This window comes from Plectropomus leopardus, chromosome 13, assembly GCF_008729295.1.
Source record: "Plectropomus leopardus isolate mb chromosome 13, YSFRI_Pleo_2.0, whole genome shotgun sequence".
Lineage (NCBI taxonomy): Eukaryota > Metazoa > Chordata > Actinopteri > Perciformes > Serranidae > Plectropomus > Plectropomus leopardus.
Window position 1 is genome coordinate 21,346,123 of NC_056475.1, and position 15,276 is coordinate 21,361,398.

General features: G+C 36.7%; 1 protein-coding gene and 2 non-coding genes across 3 annotated transcripts; all 3 read left to right on the forward strand.

Moving 5' to 3' along the window:
• Positions 1 to 688: 688 nt before the first annotated feature.
• On the forward strand, positions 689 to 3,630 carry rpl23a (ribosomal protein L23a). Its single transcript, XM_042499144.1, has 5 exons — positions 689 to 758; positions 1,723 to 1,903; positions 2,190 to 2,366; positions 3,255 to 3,324; positions 3,566 to 3,630. The coding sequence occupies exons 1-5, from the start codon at positions 689 to 691 to the stop codon at positions 3,578 to 3,580; spliced, it is 513 nt and encodes a 170-aa protein (XP_042355078.1). The 3' UTR covers positions 3,581 to 3,630.
• LOC121953113 lies at positions 1,955 to 2,026 on the forward strand. Its single transcript, XR_006106486.1, has one exon. It is a non-coding gene; the product is annotated as a small nucleolar RNA Z17 (small nucleolar RNA).
• LOC121953112 lies at positions 3,426 to 3,493 on the forward strand. Its single transcript, XR_006106485.1, has one exon. It is a non-coding gene; the product is annotated as a small nucleolar RNA SNORD42 (small nucleolar RNA).
• Positions 3,631 to 15,276: the final 11,646 nt, after the last annotated feature.

A 15,276-nucleotide genomic window follows, 5' to 3' on the forward strand; every position in this document is an offset into this window, starting at 1 on the left:
CAATAGAAAGGATAAATTCTGCTTTGGCTTAATGAAAATTAGTTGCATTTGCTTACTGATAATTTCTTCATATTCACAGTATAACTGTCACATGGATTAAGAAAATGACTACAACTTTATGATTTTTTAAACATTTGATTACTTCTGAAAATATGGAAAATAATGACCAACTTGGTGAGAAATATCCTGCAAAATGCTTACAATTAGTGAAAGTTGACCAAAATAAGATTTGAAAACATTATTAGATATTAGAAAAAAGGGAAAATGTTCAGAAAACTATATTTATAAGTCTCATAATAGATATTGGATTATTTTTTGCACTTTTTCTTTTTTTTTTTTTTTTTTCTTTTGTTTTTGTTTTTTGTGTCCCTGTTTTCAGGTAATTTTATTTTAACTCTTTTAACGACTTTCTTGGTAAGCTGCTTGTCATCGTCATTTAAATCATGAGTATTTCATTAGCTGATATGGATTTATTACATTTTTTATTGCATGTTTACAATTTCCAATTCCATTTACATACATATATATGATTGATATAGGTTTAACGAATAGTTTACGTATTACATATGGAAATAAACGCGATTGGCTTTCAAATTATAGACCATAGTATAATAGATTATAATGATCCATGTTTCAAAGGAGCTCAATTTCTGAACTATCGCGATACATCTGCAGTGAGATCTCGCCCATGCATTATACTTCGGGAAACCCCGTCCAGTCTTCCTTTCTCAACATGGCACCGAAGGCGAAGAAGGAAGGTCTGTCAAGTCAATGATTTTGAATGAATAATTCTCAATATTTACGATCATGTAACCTCCAGAGTTCATTAGCTGTGACCGTAATGGAGTTGTAACCTGACAGACGTCCAAATAATATGAGGGTTCAGTTGTCAGCAGTCTAAATATGAGTATAACGTAGACCGTCTGAACGCAGACTCTGAAGCATGTAATCCAGAGCGTGATGCTAAGCTAATATTAGCATGTTAGTGTTCACGCAGGTCACTACAACACCGCCTGTTTTCAGCTATTGATCTGTGCCGATTTCTTCATTAAGACTACTTCACAGACGCCTTAGTTAGACATTAAGCCACTGAGATGTTATAGGTGTGTGGAGTAGCTGTTGTGCTAGCGTTAGCACTTGCTAGGCTTCACCGGTGTTTGAAACGTTTCATCAGCTACACGTGATCGTTAGCAGATGAAATCTGCTGTTTGACATAAAAATTAAACAGCGTGTTACATGGTGGTCAAATCCGTTAGGTGGATATAACCCTGTTTTTTTATGGAAGAGTCGTTAGGGTGCAGAAAGCAGGATTATATTGTTGGAAGCAGCGAGTTTAAACTGTCAACACAGAAGTTGTATGGAAACTGATGTGTATTTTGTCAGTGACCGAGTTTACTTGAAAACAGCATGAAAGTGTGCCTTTGTAAGATTTATACCCCATCCCTTTCGTTGTTATGTCAGACAGATGTCAACTGCAGCTTTGTACATAAGTGTATGTAGATTTAATGTGTCCACTTGTCAGCTTTCCCCAATGAGATTTATTAAGGGGATGCACAGCAACAACAACATTGATAACAATATTATTTCTTTTTTTTTTTTAGAGAGACTTAAGATGCTTTACACTTCACATAGAGTCTTGTGTGACTGATATTTTAATAACAAACTTGGAGGATCATAAAGAAGGTGACTCACAGTCTAATAAATGATATTTCTGTGTTCAAGCTGTCCCGGCCAAGACTGAGGCCAAGTCAAAGGCTCTCAAGGCCAAGAAGGCTGTGCTCAAGGGTGTGCACAGCCAGAGGAAGAAGAAAATGAGGACTTCTCCCACCTTCCGTCGCCCTAAAACCCTTCGTCTCCGCAGACAGCCCAAGTATCCTCGCAAGAGTGCTCCTCGCAGGAACAAGTGAGTTTTACAGAAATTTGAAGCTGTCTGCAAAGTTTTGGGATTTACCTGGGTGCATATGATGGTATAAGCGATCAAAGTATGAAAAAGCATGATTCCAGCTTTATAACTTACTGATGCACCCAACTAAAACAATTTTCTTGATAAGAACAAAAGCAAATGAGAGTGTATGTAGTGTAACATAAACAGGTCTGTTTGTGAACTGTGGCCCAAAAAGAAAGTGTGATGTCTTTGAAGGTTTTTTTTGGCCTAACATATATTTATATATATCATTTTTTTTCTCTAGGTTGGATCACTATGCCATCATCAAGTTCCCCTTGACCACAGAGTCCGCCATGAAGAAGATCGAGGACAACAACACACTAGTGTTTATTGTGGACGTCAAGGCAAACAAACACCAGATTAAACACGCAGTCAAGAAGCTGTACGACATTGACGTCGCCAAAGTCAACACACTCATCAGGTAGAAATCTTAATCAGGATTCTTGAAATTTTTTTGTGAAGTGTTAAAGTGCATTTATTAAAAATCAAGTTTTTAATTAACCTTTCAAAATTCCTAAATGCTAAGACACGAGAAGTAGGATATATTGATATTTTTCCTCATGTCGCATTTTAAAATATCAGTAAATGAAGTCTTTTTATAAGTAAAAATATGGCATGCCTTTGAGTTAATATCATACAGTTCAGGGTAGATGAAACAACACTCATTGATTCAGTACATCCAATCAAATTACAAATGAAGCTTTTTTTTTTCAAGCCAAACTAAATGGATTCTTTGTATAGTGTTTTCAACGTGTTCCACTCGAGGGTTGTACTTTCTCAGCATTTGAGGTAGATCATCTAACTTTTTAACTTGACCTAAAGGTTATGGTAGGTACACAATTTGTCCCTAACACTAAGTAATTCAAATTGTTTACTTTTTTGTTTGTGCATTATATTGTGAAATTGGTCTAAATTTCTGTGAGTGGCATTAAAAAAAATCATCTAAATCTAACTAGCTATAGGGTTTAATGTGATCCTCTCCAAAACTGGAGTAATGACTGATAACACTGTTATGCACTCCTTAAAAAAGCCTTGTTAATTATTTGAGGCCGAACTGTGAGCAGGGACATTTTGGCTTGCTGAAATCACATGTATAGTTTGTTTTTGTTAGACTCACAGGGCAATGGTTGAAGTTTGCAGGACTTGGTGTACTTTTCCAGACATTAGGTGGTGTTACTTTAATTTGAACATAATTTGAGATGAGGTCAATGGTCTCATTGTAAATATAAACTTTATTTCATAAATGTTACTCACCACCTTTCCTTTCATTGCTTAATTTTGTGCTCGTTTTGTTCTGAACCACATTTAGGCCTGATGGTGAGAAGAAGGCATATGTTCGTCTAGCACCTGATTATGATGCGTTGGATGTTGCAAACAAGGTGAGTGTTCAATCATGCAGCAGGATAAAGGGATTTCTGAGTCTTGAAAGCTAGTTTAGTTCAACATTACGTTGTATTTGCTTTCAAAAATTATCAGTCCTGAGCAAATGATGTAAACTTTTTATAAGCCTGAATGTTTGTGATGCATTCAAAGGAACCACTGATGCCAGATAGTTCAAGTAAAGATGTATTCACTCTGTTGAAGAACATTATGTAATTCATGTCCTTTTCTTTTCGACAGATTGGCATCATCTAAACTGTGGCTGAACAGACTTGTGGAAAAATAAATATTTGTATAAACTACAACTCACACAGTGTCAGTGATTTTTTTTTTTCTTTTACAACACATTTTCAGCAGTTTATCGACATGCCTCTGTGCGGGCAATAGCCACTTTCAGAGTGTCGTACGTCCTTCTGGCCCCCTTGAGGGAATGGTCGAATTTGGCACAAACATCCACTTAGACCCATCCACTTTGGCATTTCTGAGTTACATCTCCTCAGTTCCCCTCATCGCATCTTAGCCCCGCTTATGAGAGATGGAAGGTACAAGGTCGATGTGTTTTACTTTTTAAATGTATTTTAAGAAAAAAATATGAAATTCAAATTGTCCCTTAATCCTGCTGCATCTGCTACATTAAAGGTGACATCAGTTTACGTGATGGCATTTTGGACGACATACAGTGCTATGATTTTTTCTGCCGTTTTGTATGACATAAAATTTGTTGTTTTACTGCCCCTTTTTTGGTGCAATTTTGAATGACATTTTAACACATTATTATGCCATTTTTGAAGTTATACTACAGTAAGATGTTTCTTTTGCTGTTTTAGACGACATACCATGACGCTTTTCTGCCATTTTTAATGACACTATACTGTGAAGTTTTAACGCTATTTTGGACAACATACTATAGTATGTTTTTTATGTGATTTTGGACAACACTATTTTTTTATGCCATCTTGGACTATATAATATGTTGCTTTAATGACATTTTGGATGGCATACTATACTAGGATGTTTTATTCCATTTTGGATGACATATTGTACTGTGACGTTTTTATGCCATTTTAGACAACAGACAATACTTTGTTTTCATGCCCCTTTGGGCGACATAATATAGCATGTCTCTTCAATGACGTTTTGGACCACATAATATTTTAAGATGTTTTCATGCCAATTTGGATAGCATAACTCTAGTATGTTGTTTCAATGCCATTTTGGCAGACATAGTATAGTATGATGTTTTTATGCCATTTTGGACAACATACCAAGATGTTTTTAATGCAGTTTTGGGAGACATACTATGCAGTGACATTTTTATGCAATTTTTTGATGCCATTCTCAATGTTTTTATATCATTTTGGACAATGTACTATAGTATGACATTTTATGCCATTTTGGATGACGTACTACACTGCCTTTTTTATTTAAACGACATACTATAGTATGACTTGATGACATGCAATAGTATGACTTGACTTTGAGGCCTGCCTGAACTAACATTATGCCCTAATGTCTACCAAAATAATCCAAAATAACACAAAAACGTCATAGTATAGTATTTCATCCAAAATCACCCCAAAACACACTAAAATGCAATTGTACAGTATGTTGTCCAAATTGCCCAAAAATGTCATAGTATAGTATTTTAACCAAAATGGCCCTGAATTGATCAAAAACATCAATAGTATAGCATGTCATCTAAAATGGCCCAAAATCTGTAAAGAGTGATGATCATAGTATAATATGTTGTCCAAAATCGCATCAAAACGTCATAGTATATGTTGCTCAAAATCATCCCAAAACACACTAAAACTTCATAGTATGTATAGTATAGTATAGTATAGTTCATGTCCTCCTAAATCACCTCAAACCACACTAAAACGTCTTAGTATAGTATGACATCCAATATCTCAGTAAAGCCTCATACCATGTCACATGGCTTTGATTTGCACATCCCAGCAGATGTGATTATTTCTCTCTGTGAAAGGAGAAATCCTCTGTCCCACCGTCAGTCTGAAGCCACGTCAGTAACAGATGACGTGCTGCACAGCTGATCAGCTGTCAGACTAACAAGGAGAGATCCCTCATTGAAGAACAATCTCAAAACCTTACAAGACAGGAAAGAGTCTTGCGGGTCAATAAAAGTCTCACATACAGCTACACAGGAAAACTATTCACTTATATAAATATTTGATTATTTGTCACCATTTAATATTCAGTCCAAATCTAATTCATATAGGGATCAGAGTTATAAGTATTTCAGCCATTTATTTCCTTACATTATTATCTGCACAATAACGCACCACACAGCCTGAGAATGTGTTCAGTGATGACCCGCTGCAGGTCGTTATTGTGCATCTGAGCAGGAACATCTGTTCAAGTCCCACATATTTAGGATCAATTTTTAATGTCCAGTAAAATATTTCCCTCTGTAAATATGAAGGTCTAACGGTGTGTTTAAATAGCAAGGAAGCGTCTCTCTGTCCACACTGAATAGGCTTTATTAAATATAGGCTACACTTTTTAGGCACTATCATCACGTAAACAAACCTCTCAGCTGTGCGCACAATCATATTGAAGATATAATCACATATAAGATGGGTGAGAACTTGCCGTCCTCCTATGTGTGCACTATGTAGAAAACACGTTCATCAGGATACTTACTGTAAATGAGATCAAACACAGCCAAAGTGTGTTATTATCAGACAGTTTCAGTGTGTGTGGTTCAGGTCCGGATCATTGATTAATGCACATGTTTATGGGTTGGCCGTGGGGATAAGTTCTCATAATGGGCCGACCCGCACATCGATTGCACTGTAAATTTAAAAACAAATAGACCTAAATGAAATAAAACTTCTGCTTTGTGTGATGCCAAAACACTTACAATTAAATCATTCTAACACTTATTCACTGTTAGACTTTTCACACACGGTGACGGCGCATCAAATTAGACCTACTTTTCATCATGTGATTTTGTTTTCTACATTATCTATAGATGTCTTTAGTGACTCTGCAGGATGCGCACTGTGAGAATAAACTGTGCGCATAAATAAGACGCGCGAGGAGACGCAGCATATATATCTGAAGAATCTCCGTGACCGGGGGGGGGGGGGTCCGTAGTCTCGCCACTTGATAAAACACTTCGTGTAGGATACACCGGTGTATCCTCTCTCTGGGCTCCTTCAGAAGCCTCCTCTCTCCTCAATCCTCGCCTCCTCCAGGTACAGTTGTGCAATTGGAGGATACTTCATGACGGCGGAGGGGAAACGATTTCCGGGTCACCGGAGGAGGTGGAAAGCGTAATGAAAAGGAGCCACTGACGCAGCGCTGCTGCAGGGAGTCAGCAGGAGGATGGCCTTCATTTTTGAGTTTTTTTATTTTGTTTATTGTTTTAATTTGGGTTACAGCAGGTGTGTTTGCAGTTTTTTGATTTGTTAGACTGTCAGTTTAGGGGGATAAGCTGGGTCTGACAGCCCAATGCGAGGTTTGCCCTTGATTCACCATCTTTTGTTTTTTTGGCCAGAATGTCCAAACCCTCTTTAGTTTCATGTATGTGAGTTTATTAAAGATAATAAAAAATATCTTTGCCTCTTTCTTGCTGTCTGTAGTCCGGTGTCCGAATTCTGCCTCACTTTGAGCCAGTTTTAGTTTGTGGTGGCTGTAACAGTATAGTGTGACATAGCCTACTGTAAAAATCACACAAAAACGTCGTAGTATGTCCTCCAAAACTGCACAACAAAATCATAGTGAAGTATGTCGTCCAAAATGGCAGAAAAGCATACAAAAGCACAATTGCACAAAAATGTCATACTATAGTATGTTATCCAAAATGGCCCAAAATCGTACAAAAACTTCATAGTATAGTATGTCGTCCAAAATGGCCGTGTGTGGCGGATCTGTGGAAACAATGATATTCAATATTGATATTCTCAAAATGCTATATTAGGCCTATGTGGTTTTCAGCAGTTTTTTGGACATACTATGACATTTTTGCCATACTATAGCCTTGCTTTTTGGGTCATTTTTTTCAACATGCCATATTATGGCCATTTTAGCAAAATTCTGTGCAATGGCGGGTCATAGCACGGAATTTCACAAACTTTCCAGCTGTTTTCAGCTGTTGTTGGGAAATGTCATTTTTTTGACATTTTTGCCATACTGTAGCCTTACTTTTGGGTGATTTTTTCAAGATGCCATATTATGGTGTTTATGGCTTTTAGCAAAATTCTATGCTATGGCGTGTCTCAACACGCTTTTGGATCATAGTTTCCACTGTTTTCAGCTGTATTTGGGACATTTTGGACATTTCGCCATACTATAGCCTTGCTTTTTGGGTCATTTTTTTCAACATGTAATATTAAGGTGTTTTTGGCAGTTTTTAGCAAAATTCTATGTATGGCGTGTTTTAACACGCTATTTGAATGAGTTTCCAGCTTTTGTCAGCTGTATTTGGGACATGTCATTTTTGACATTTTCGCCATACTATAGCCTTGCTCTTTGGGTCATTTTTTCAACATTCCATATTATGGTGTTTTATTGACTGTTTTAGAAAAATTTCACTATGGCGTGTCTCAGCATGCTATTTAACACAGTTTCCAGCTGTTTTCAGCTGTTATTGGGACATGTGTCACTTTTTGATATTTTTGCCATACTATAGCCTTACTTTTTGGGTATTTTTTTCAACATGCCATATTATGGTGTTCATGGCCGTTTTAGCAAAATTCTATGCAATGGCGTGTCATAGCACGCTATTTGACATGAGTTTCCAGCTCTTTTCAGCTGTTTTTGGAACATGTGATTTTTTGACATTTTCGCCATATTATAGCCTTGCTCTTGGGTCGTTTTTTTAAACATGCTGTATTATGGTGTTTTTAGCGTTTTTGCAAAATTCTATGCTATGGCGTGTCTTAACACGACCATTTGAATCAGTTTCCAGCTGTTTTCAGCTGTTTTTGGGACATGTCATTTTTTTGACATTTTCGCCATACTATAGCCTTGCTCTGTCTTGTCATTTTTTCAACATGCCATATTATGGTGTTTTGGGATGTTTTAGCAAAATTCTATGCTATGGCGTGTCTCAGGATGCTATTTGACACAGTTTCCAACTGTTTTCAGCTGTTTTTGGGACATGTCATTTTTTGACATTTTCGCTATACTATAGCCTTGCTTTTGGGTCATTTTTTCAACATGCCATATTATGGTGTTTATAGCGTTTTTAGCAAAATTCTATGCTACGGGGTGTCATAGTACGCTATTTGACAAAGTTTCCATCTGTTTTCAGCTGTTTTTGAGACATGACATTTTTTGACATTTTCGCCATACTATAGCCTTACTTTTGGATCATTTTTTTCAACATGCCGTTATTATGGTGTTTTTAGACTGTTTAGCAAAATTCTATGCTATGGTGTGTCTTAGCACACTATTTTGACACAGTTTCCCAACTTTTTTCAGCTGTTTTTGGACATGTTATTTTTGACATTTTCGCCATACTATAGCCTTGCTTTTTGGGTCATTTTTTTCAACATGCCGTATTATGGTGTTTTTAGACGTTTTTGCAAAATTCTATGCTATGGTGTGTCTTAACACGCTATTTGACATAGTTTCCAGCTGTTTTCAGCTGTTTTTGGGACATGTCATTTTTTGACATTTTTCGCCATACAATAGCCTTGCTTTTGGGTCATTTTTTCAACATGCCATATTATGGTGTTTTTGGGCCTTTTAGTAAAATTCTATGCAATGGCGTGTCATAGCACGGTATTTGACACAGTTTCCAACTTTTTCAGCTGTTTTTTGGACATGTCATTTTTTGACATTTTCGCCATACTATAGCCTTGCTTCTTTGGGTCATTTTTTCAACATGCCATATTATGGTGTTTTTGGCTGTTTTAGCAAATTCTATGCTATGGCGTGTCTCAGGACGCTAGTTGACACAGTTTCCAAATGTTTTTCAGCTGTTTTTGGGACATGTCATTTTTTGACATTTTCGCCATACTATAGCCTTGCTTTTTGGGTCATTTTTTCAACATGCAATATTATGGTGTTTGTGGACCGTTTTGGCAAAATTCTATGCTATGGCGTGTCTCAGCACGCTATTTGAAAGCATTTCCAGCTGTTTTCAGTTTTTTGGGGACATGTCATTTTTTGACATTTTCGCCATACTATAGCCTTGCTTCTTGGGTCATTTTTTCAACATGCCATATTATGGTGTTTTAATGGCCCTTTTTAGCAAAATTCTATGCAATGGTGTGTCATAGCACACTATTTGACACAGATTCCAGCTTTTTTCAGCTGTTTTTGGGAAATGTCATTTTTTGACATTTTCGCCATACTATAGCCTTGCTTCTTGGGTCATTTTTTTCAACATGCCATATTATGGTGTGAATGGCCTTTTTTAGCAAAATTCTATGCTAATGGCGTGTCATAGCACAGCTATTTGACACAGTTTCCAACTTTTTCAGCTTTTTTGGGTCATGTCATTTTTTGACATTTTCGCCATACTATAGCCTTGCTTTTTGGGTCATTTTTTCAACATGCCATATTATGGTGTTTTTTAGACGTTTTAGCAAAATTCTATGCTATGGTGTGTCTCTGAACATGCTGTTTGACATAAGTTTCCAGTGTTTTCAGCTGTTTTTGGGACATGTCATTTTTTGACATTTTCGCCATACTACTATAGCCTTGCTTTTTGGGTCATTTTTTCAACATGCCATATTATGTGTTTTTTTGGCCGTTTTAGCCAAATTCTATGCTATGGCGTGTCTCAGGATGCTAGTTGACACAGTTTCCAGCTGTTTTTCAGCTGTTTTTGGGACATGTCATTTTTTGACATTTTCGCCATACTATAGCCTTGCTTCTTGGGTCATTTTTTCAACATGCCATATTATGGTGTTTTTAATGGGCCTTTTTAGCAAAATTCTATGCAATGGCGTGTCTTAACGCTATTTGACACAGTTTCCAACTTTTTTCAGCTGTTTTTGGGACATGTTATTTTTTGACATTTTCGCCATACTATAGCCTTGCTCTTTGGGTCATTTTTTCAACATGCCATATTATGGTGTTTATGGCCGTTTTAGCAAAATTCTATGCTATGGCGTGTCTTAGACACGGTATTTGACACAGTTTCCAACTGTTTTCAGCTGTTTTTTGGACATGTCATTTTTTGACATTTTCGCCATACTATAGCCTTGCTTTTGGGTCATTTTTTCAACATGCCATATTATGGTGTTTTATAGGCGTTTTAGCAAAATTCTATGCTATGGCGTGTCTCAGGACGCTAGTTGACCAGTTTCCAACTGTTTTCAGCTGTTTTTGGGACATGTTTTTTTTTGACATTTTCGCCATACTATAGCCTTGCTTTTGGGTCATTTTTTTCAACATGCCATATTATGGTGTTTTTAGACGTTTTTTGCAAAATTCTATGCTATGGCGTGTCTGAACATGCTGTTTGACATAGTTTTCCAGCTGTTTTCAGCTGTTTTTGGGACATGTCATTTTTTGACATTTTCGCCATACTATAGCCTTGCTCTTTGGGTCATTTTTTCAACATGCCATATTATGGTGTTTTTAATGGTTTTTAGCAAAATTCTATGCAATGGTGTGTCATAGCACGCTATTTGACACAGTTTCCAGCTTTTTTCAGCTGTTTTTGGGAAATGTCATTTTTTGACATTTTCGCCATACTATAGCCTTGCTTCTTTGGGTCATTTTTTCAACATGCATATTATGGTGTTTTTATGGACGTTTTAGCAAAATTCTATGCAATGGCGTGTCTCTCACGCTATTTGACACAGTTTCCAGCTTTTTTCAGCTGTTTTTGGGACATGTCACATTTTTTGACATTTTCGCCATACTATAGCCTTGCTTCTTGGGTCATTTTTTCAACATGCATATTATGGTGTTTTTAGACATTTTTGCAAAATTCTATGCTATGGGTGTGTCTTAACACGCTATTTGACATAGTTTCCAGCTGTTTTCAGCTGTTTTTGGGACATGTCATTTTTTGACATTTTCGCCATACTATAGCCTTGCTTTTTGGGTCATTTTTTTCAACATGCCATATTATGGTGTTTATGGGCCGTTTTAGCAAAATTCTATGCAATGGCGTGTCATAGCACGGCATTTGACACAGTTTCCAACTATTTTTCAGCTGTTTTTGGGACATGTATTTTTTGACATTTTCGCCATACTATAGCCTTGCTTTTTGGGTCATTTTTTTCAACATGCAATATTATGGTGTTTTTGGACCGTTTTAGCAAAATTCTATGCTATGGCGTGTCTCTCAGCATGCTATTTGACACAGTTTCCAGCTGTTTTCAGCTGTTTTTGGAACATGTCATTTTTTGACATTTTCGCCATACTATAGCCTTGCTTTTTGGGTCATTTTTTCAACATGCCATATTATGGTGTTTTTATGACGTTTTTAGCAAATTCTATGCTATGGCGTGTCTCAGGATGCTAGTTGACATAGTTTCCAACTGTTTTCAGCTGTTTTTTGGACATGTCATTTTTTGACATTTTCGCCATACTATAGCCTTGCTTCTTGGGTCATTTTTTTCAACATGCCCATATTATGGTGTTTTTAGACGTTTTTTTGCAAAATTCTATGCTATGGCGTGTCTCAGGACGCTAGTTGACACAGTTTCCAACTGTTTTCAGCTGTTTTTGGGACATGTCATTTTTTGACATTTTCGCCATACTATAGCCTTGCTTCTTGGGTCATTTTTTTCAACATGCCATATTATGGTGTTTTTAGACGTTTTTGCAAAATTCTATGCTATGGTGTGTCTCAGGACATTTGACACAGTTTCCAGCTTTTTCAGCTGTTTTTGGGACATGTCATTTTTTGACATTTTCGCCATACTATAGCCTTGCTTCTTGGGTCATTTTTTTCAACATGCCATATTATGGTGTTTTTAGACGTTTTTAGCAAAATTCTATGCTATGCGTGTCTCAGGATGCTATTTGACACAGTTTCCAACTGTTTTCAGCTGTTTTTGGACATGTCATTTTTTGACATTTCGCCATACTATAGCCTTGCTTTTTGGGTCATTTTTTCAACATGCCATATTATGGTGTTTATGGCCGTTTTTTGCAAAATTCTATGCTATGGCGTGTCTCAGGACGCTAGTTGACACAGTTTCCACTTTTTCAGCTGTTTTTTGGGACATGTCATTTTTTGACATTTTCGCCATACTATAGCCTTGCTTCTTTGGGTCATTTTTTTTCAACATGCCATATTATGGTTTTTGGCTGTTTTTTAGCAAATTCTATGCTATGGCGTGTCTAGCACACGCTATTTGACACAGTTTCCACTTTTTTTCAGCTGTTTTTGGGACATGTCATTTTTTGACATTTTCGCCATACTATAGCCTTGCTTCTTGGGTCATTTTTTCAACATGCCATATTATGGTGTTTATGGCCTTTTAGCAAAATTCTATGCTATGGCGTGTCATAGCACGCTATTTGACACAGTTTCCAGCTGTTTTCAGCTGTTTTTGGGAAATGTCATTTTTTGACATTTTCGCCATACTATAGCCTTGCTTTTTGGGTCATTTTTTTTCAACATGCCATATTATGGTGTTTTTTAGACGTTTTTTTGCAAAATTCTATGCTATGGTGTGTCTTAACACGCTATTTGACATAGTTTCCAGCTGTTTTCAGCTGTTTTTTTGGGACATGTCATTTTTTGACATTTTCGCCATACTATAGCCTTGCTTTTTGGGTCATTTTTTCAACATGCCATATTATGGTGTTTTTATGGCCGTTTTAGCAAAATTCTATGCTATGGGTGTCATAGCACGCTATTTGACACAGTTTCCAGCTGTTTTCAGCTGTTTTTTGGGACATGTCATTTTTTTGACATTTTTCGCCATACTATAGCCTTGCTTTTTGGGTCATTTTTTCAACATGCCATATTATGGTGTTTTTAGCTGTTTTTAGCAAAATTCTATGCTATGGCATGTCATAGCACGCTATTTGACACAGTTTCCAGCTTTTTTCAGCTTTTTTTGGGACATGTCATTTTTTGACATTTTCGCCATACTATAGCCTTGCTTTTTGGGTCATTTTTTTCAACATGCCATATTATGGTGTTTTTTTTGGCATTTTTGCAAAATTCTATGCTATGGTGTGTCTTAACACGCTATTTGACACAGTTTCCAGCTGTTTTCAGCTGTTTTTGGGACATGTCATTTTTTGACATTTTCGCCATACTATAGCCTTGCTTTTTGGGTCATTTTTTCAACATGCCATATTATGGTGTTTTTAGGCTTTTTGCAAAATTCTATGCCATGGCGTGTCATAGCACGCTATTTGACAGTTTTTGGGAAATGTCATTTTTTGACATTTTCGCCATACTATAGCCTTGCTTTTTGGGTCATTTTTTCAACATACCATTTTATGGTGTTTTTGGTCGGTTTAGCCAAATTCTATGCTATGGCGTGTCTCAGGATGCTAGTTGACACAGTTTCCAGCTGTTTTCAGCTGTTTTTGGGATATGTCATTTTTTGACATTTTCGCCATACTATAGCCTTGCTTCTTGGGTCATTTTTTCAACATGCCATATTGTGGTTTTAATGGCCCTTTTAGCAAAATTCTATACAATGGTGTGTCATAGCACACTATTTGACACAGATTCCAGCTTTTTTCAGCCGTTTTTGGGAAATATCATTTTTTGCCATTTTCGCCATACTATAGCCTTGCCCTTTGGGTCATTTTTTCAACATGCCATATTATGGTGTTATGGCTGTTTTAGCCAAATTCTATGCTATGGCGTGTCTCAGGACGCTAGTTGACACAGTTTCCAACTGTTTTCAGCTGTTTTTGGGCCATGTCATTTTTTGACATTTTCGCTATACCATAGCCTTGCTTCTTGGGTCATTTTTTTCAACATGCTGTATTATGGTGTTTTTAGATGTTTTTGCAAAATTCTATGCTATGGTGTGTCTTAACACGCCATTTGAATCAGTTTCCATCTGTTTTCAGCTGTTTTTGGGACATGTCATTTTTTGACATTTTCGCCATACTATAGCCTTGCTTCTTGGGTCATTTTTTCAACATGCCATATTATGGTTTTAATGGCCCTTTTAGCAAAATTCTATGCAATGGTGTGTCATAGCACACTATTTGACACAGATTCCAGCTTTTTTCAGCTGTTTTTGGGACATGTCATTTTTTGACATTTTCGCCATACTATAGCCTTGCTCTTTGGGTCATTTTTTCAACATGCCATATTATGGTGTTATGGCTGTTTTAGCCAAATTCTATGCTATGGCGTGTCTCAGGATGCTAGTTGACACAGTTTCCACCTGTTTTCAGCTGTTTTTGGGACATGTCATTTTTTGACATTTTCGCCATACTATAGCCTTGCTTCTTGGGTCATTTTTTTCAACATGCCGTATTATGGTGTTTTTAGACGTTTTTGCAAAATTCTATGCTATGGCGTGTCTTAACACGCCATTTGAATGAGTTTCCATCTGTTTTCAGCTGTTTTTGGGACATGTCATTTTTTGACATTTTCGCCATACTATAGCCTTGCTCTTTGGGTCATTTTTTCAACATGCCATATTATGGTGTTATGGCTGTTTTAGCCAAATTCTATGCTATGGCGTGTCTCAGGACGCTAGTTGACACAGTTTCCAACTGTTTTCAGCTGTTTTTGGGACATGTCACTTTTTGACATTTTCGCTATACTATAGCCTTGCTTCTATGGTCATTTTTTTCAACATGCCGTATTATGGTGTTTTTAGACGTTTTTGCAAAATTCTATGCTATGGTGTGTCTTAACACGCCATTTGAATCAGTTTCCATCTGTTTTCAGCTGTTTTTGGGACATGTCATTTTTTGACATTTTCGCCATACTATAGCCTTGCTTCTTGGGTCATTTTTTCAACATGCCATGTTATGGTTTTAATGGCCCTTTTAGCAAAATTCTATGCAATGGTGTGTCATAG

What these genes read in the sequence shown, in the direction of transcription:
- rpl23a (XM_042499144.1), top strand. Translation starts at nt 689, where the DNA reads ATGCATTATACTTCGGGAAACCCCGTCCAGTCTTCCTTTCTCAACATG. An exon ending in ACCGAAGGCGAAGAAGGAAG is followed by an intron (nt 759 to 1,722) that starts GTCTGTCAAGTC and finishes TCTGTGTTCAAG; the next exon opens with CTGTCCCGGCCAAGACTGAG. An exon ending in AGTGCTCCTCGCAGGAACAA is followed by an intron (nt 1,904 to 2,189) that starts GTGAGTTTTACA and finishes TTTTTTCTCTAG; the next exon opens with GTTGGATCACTATGCCATCA.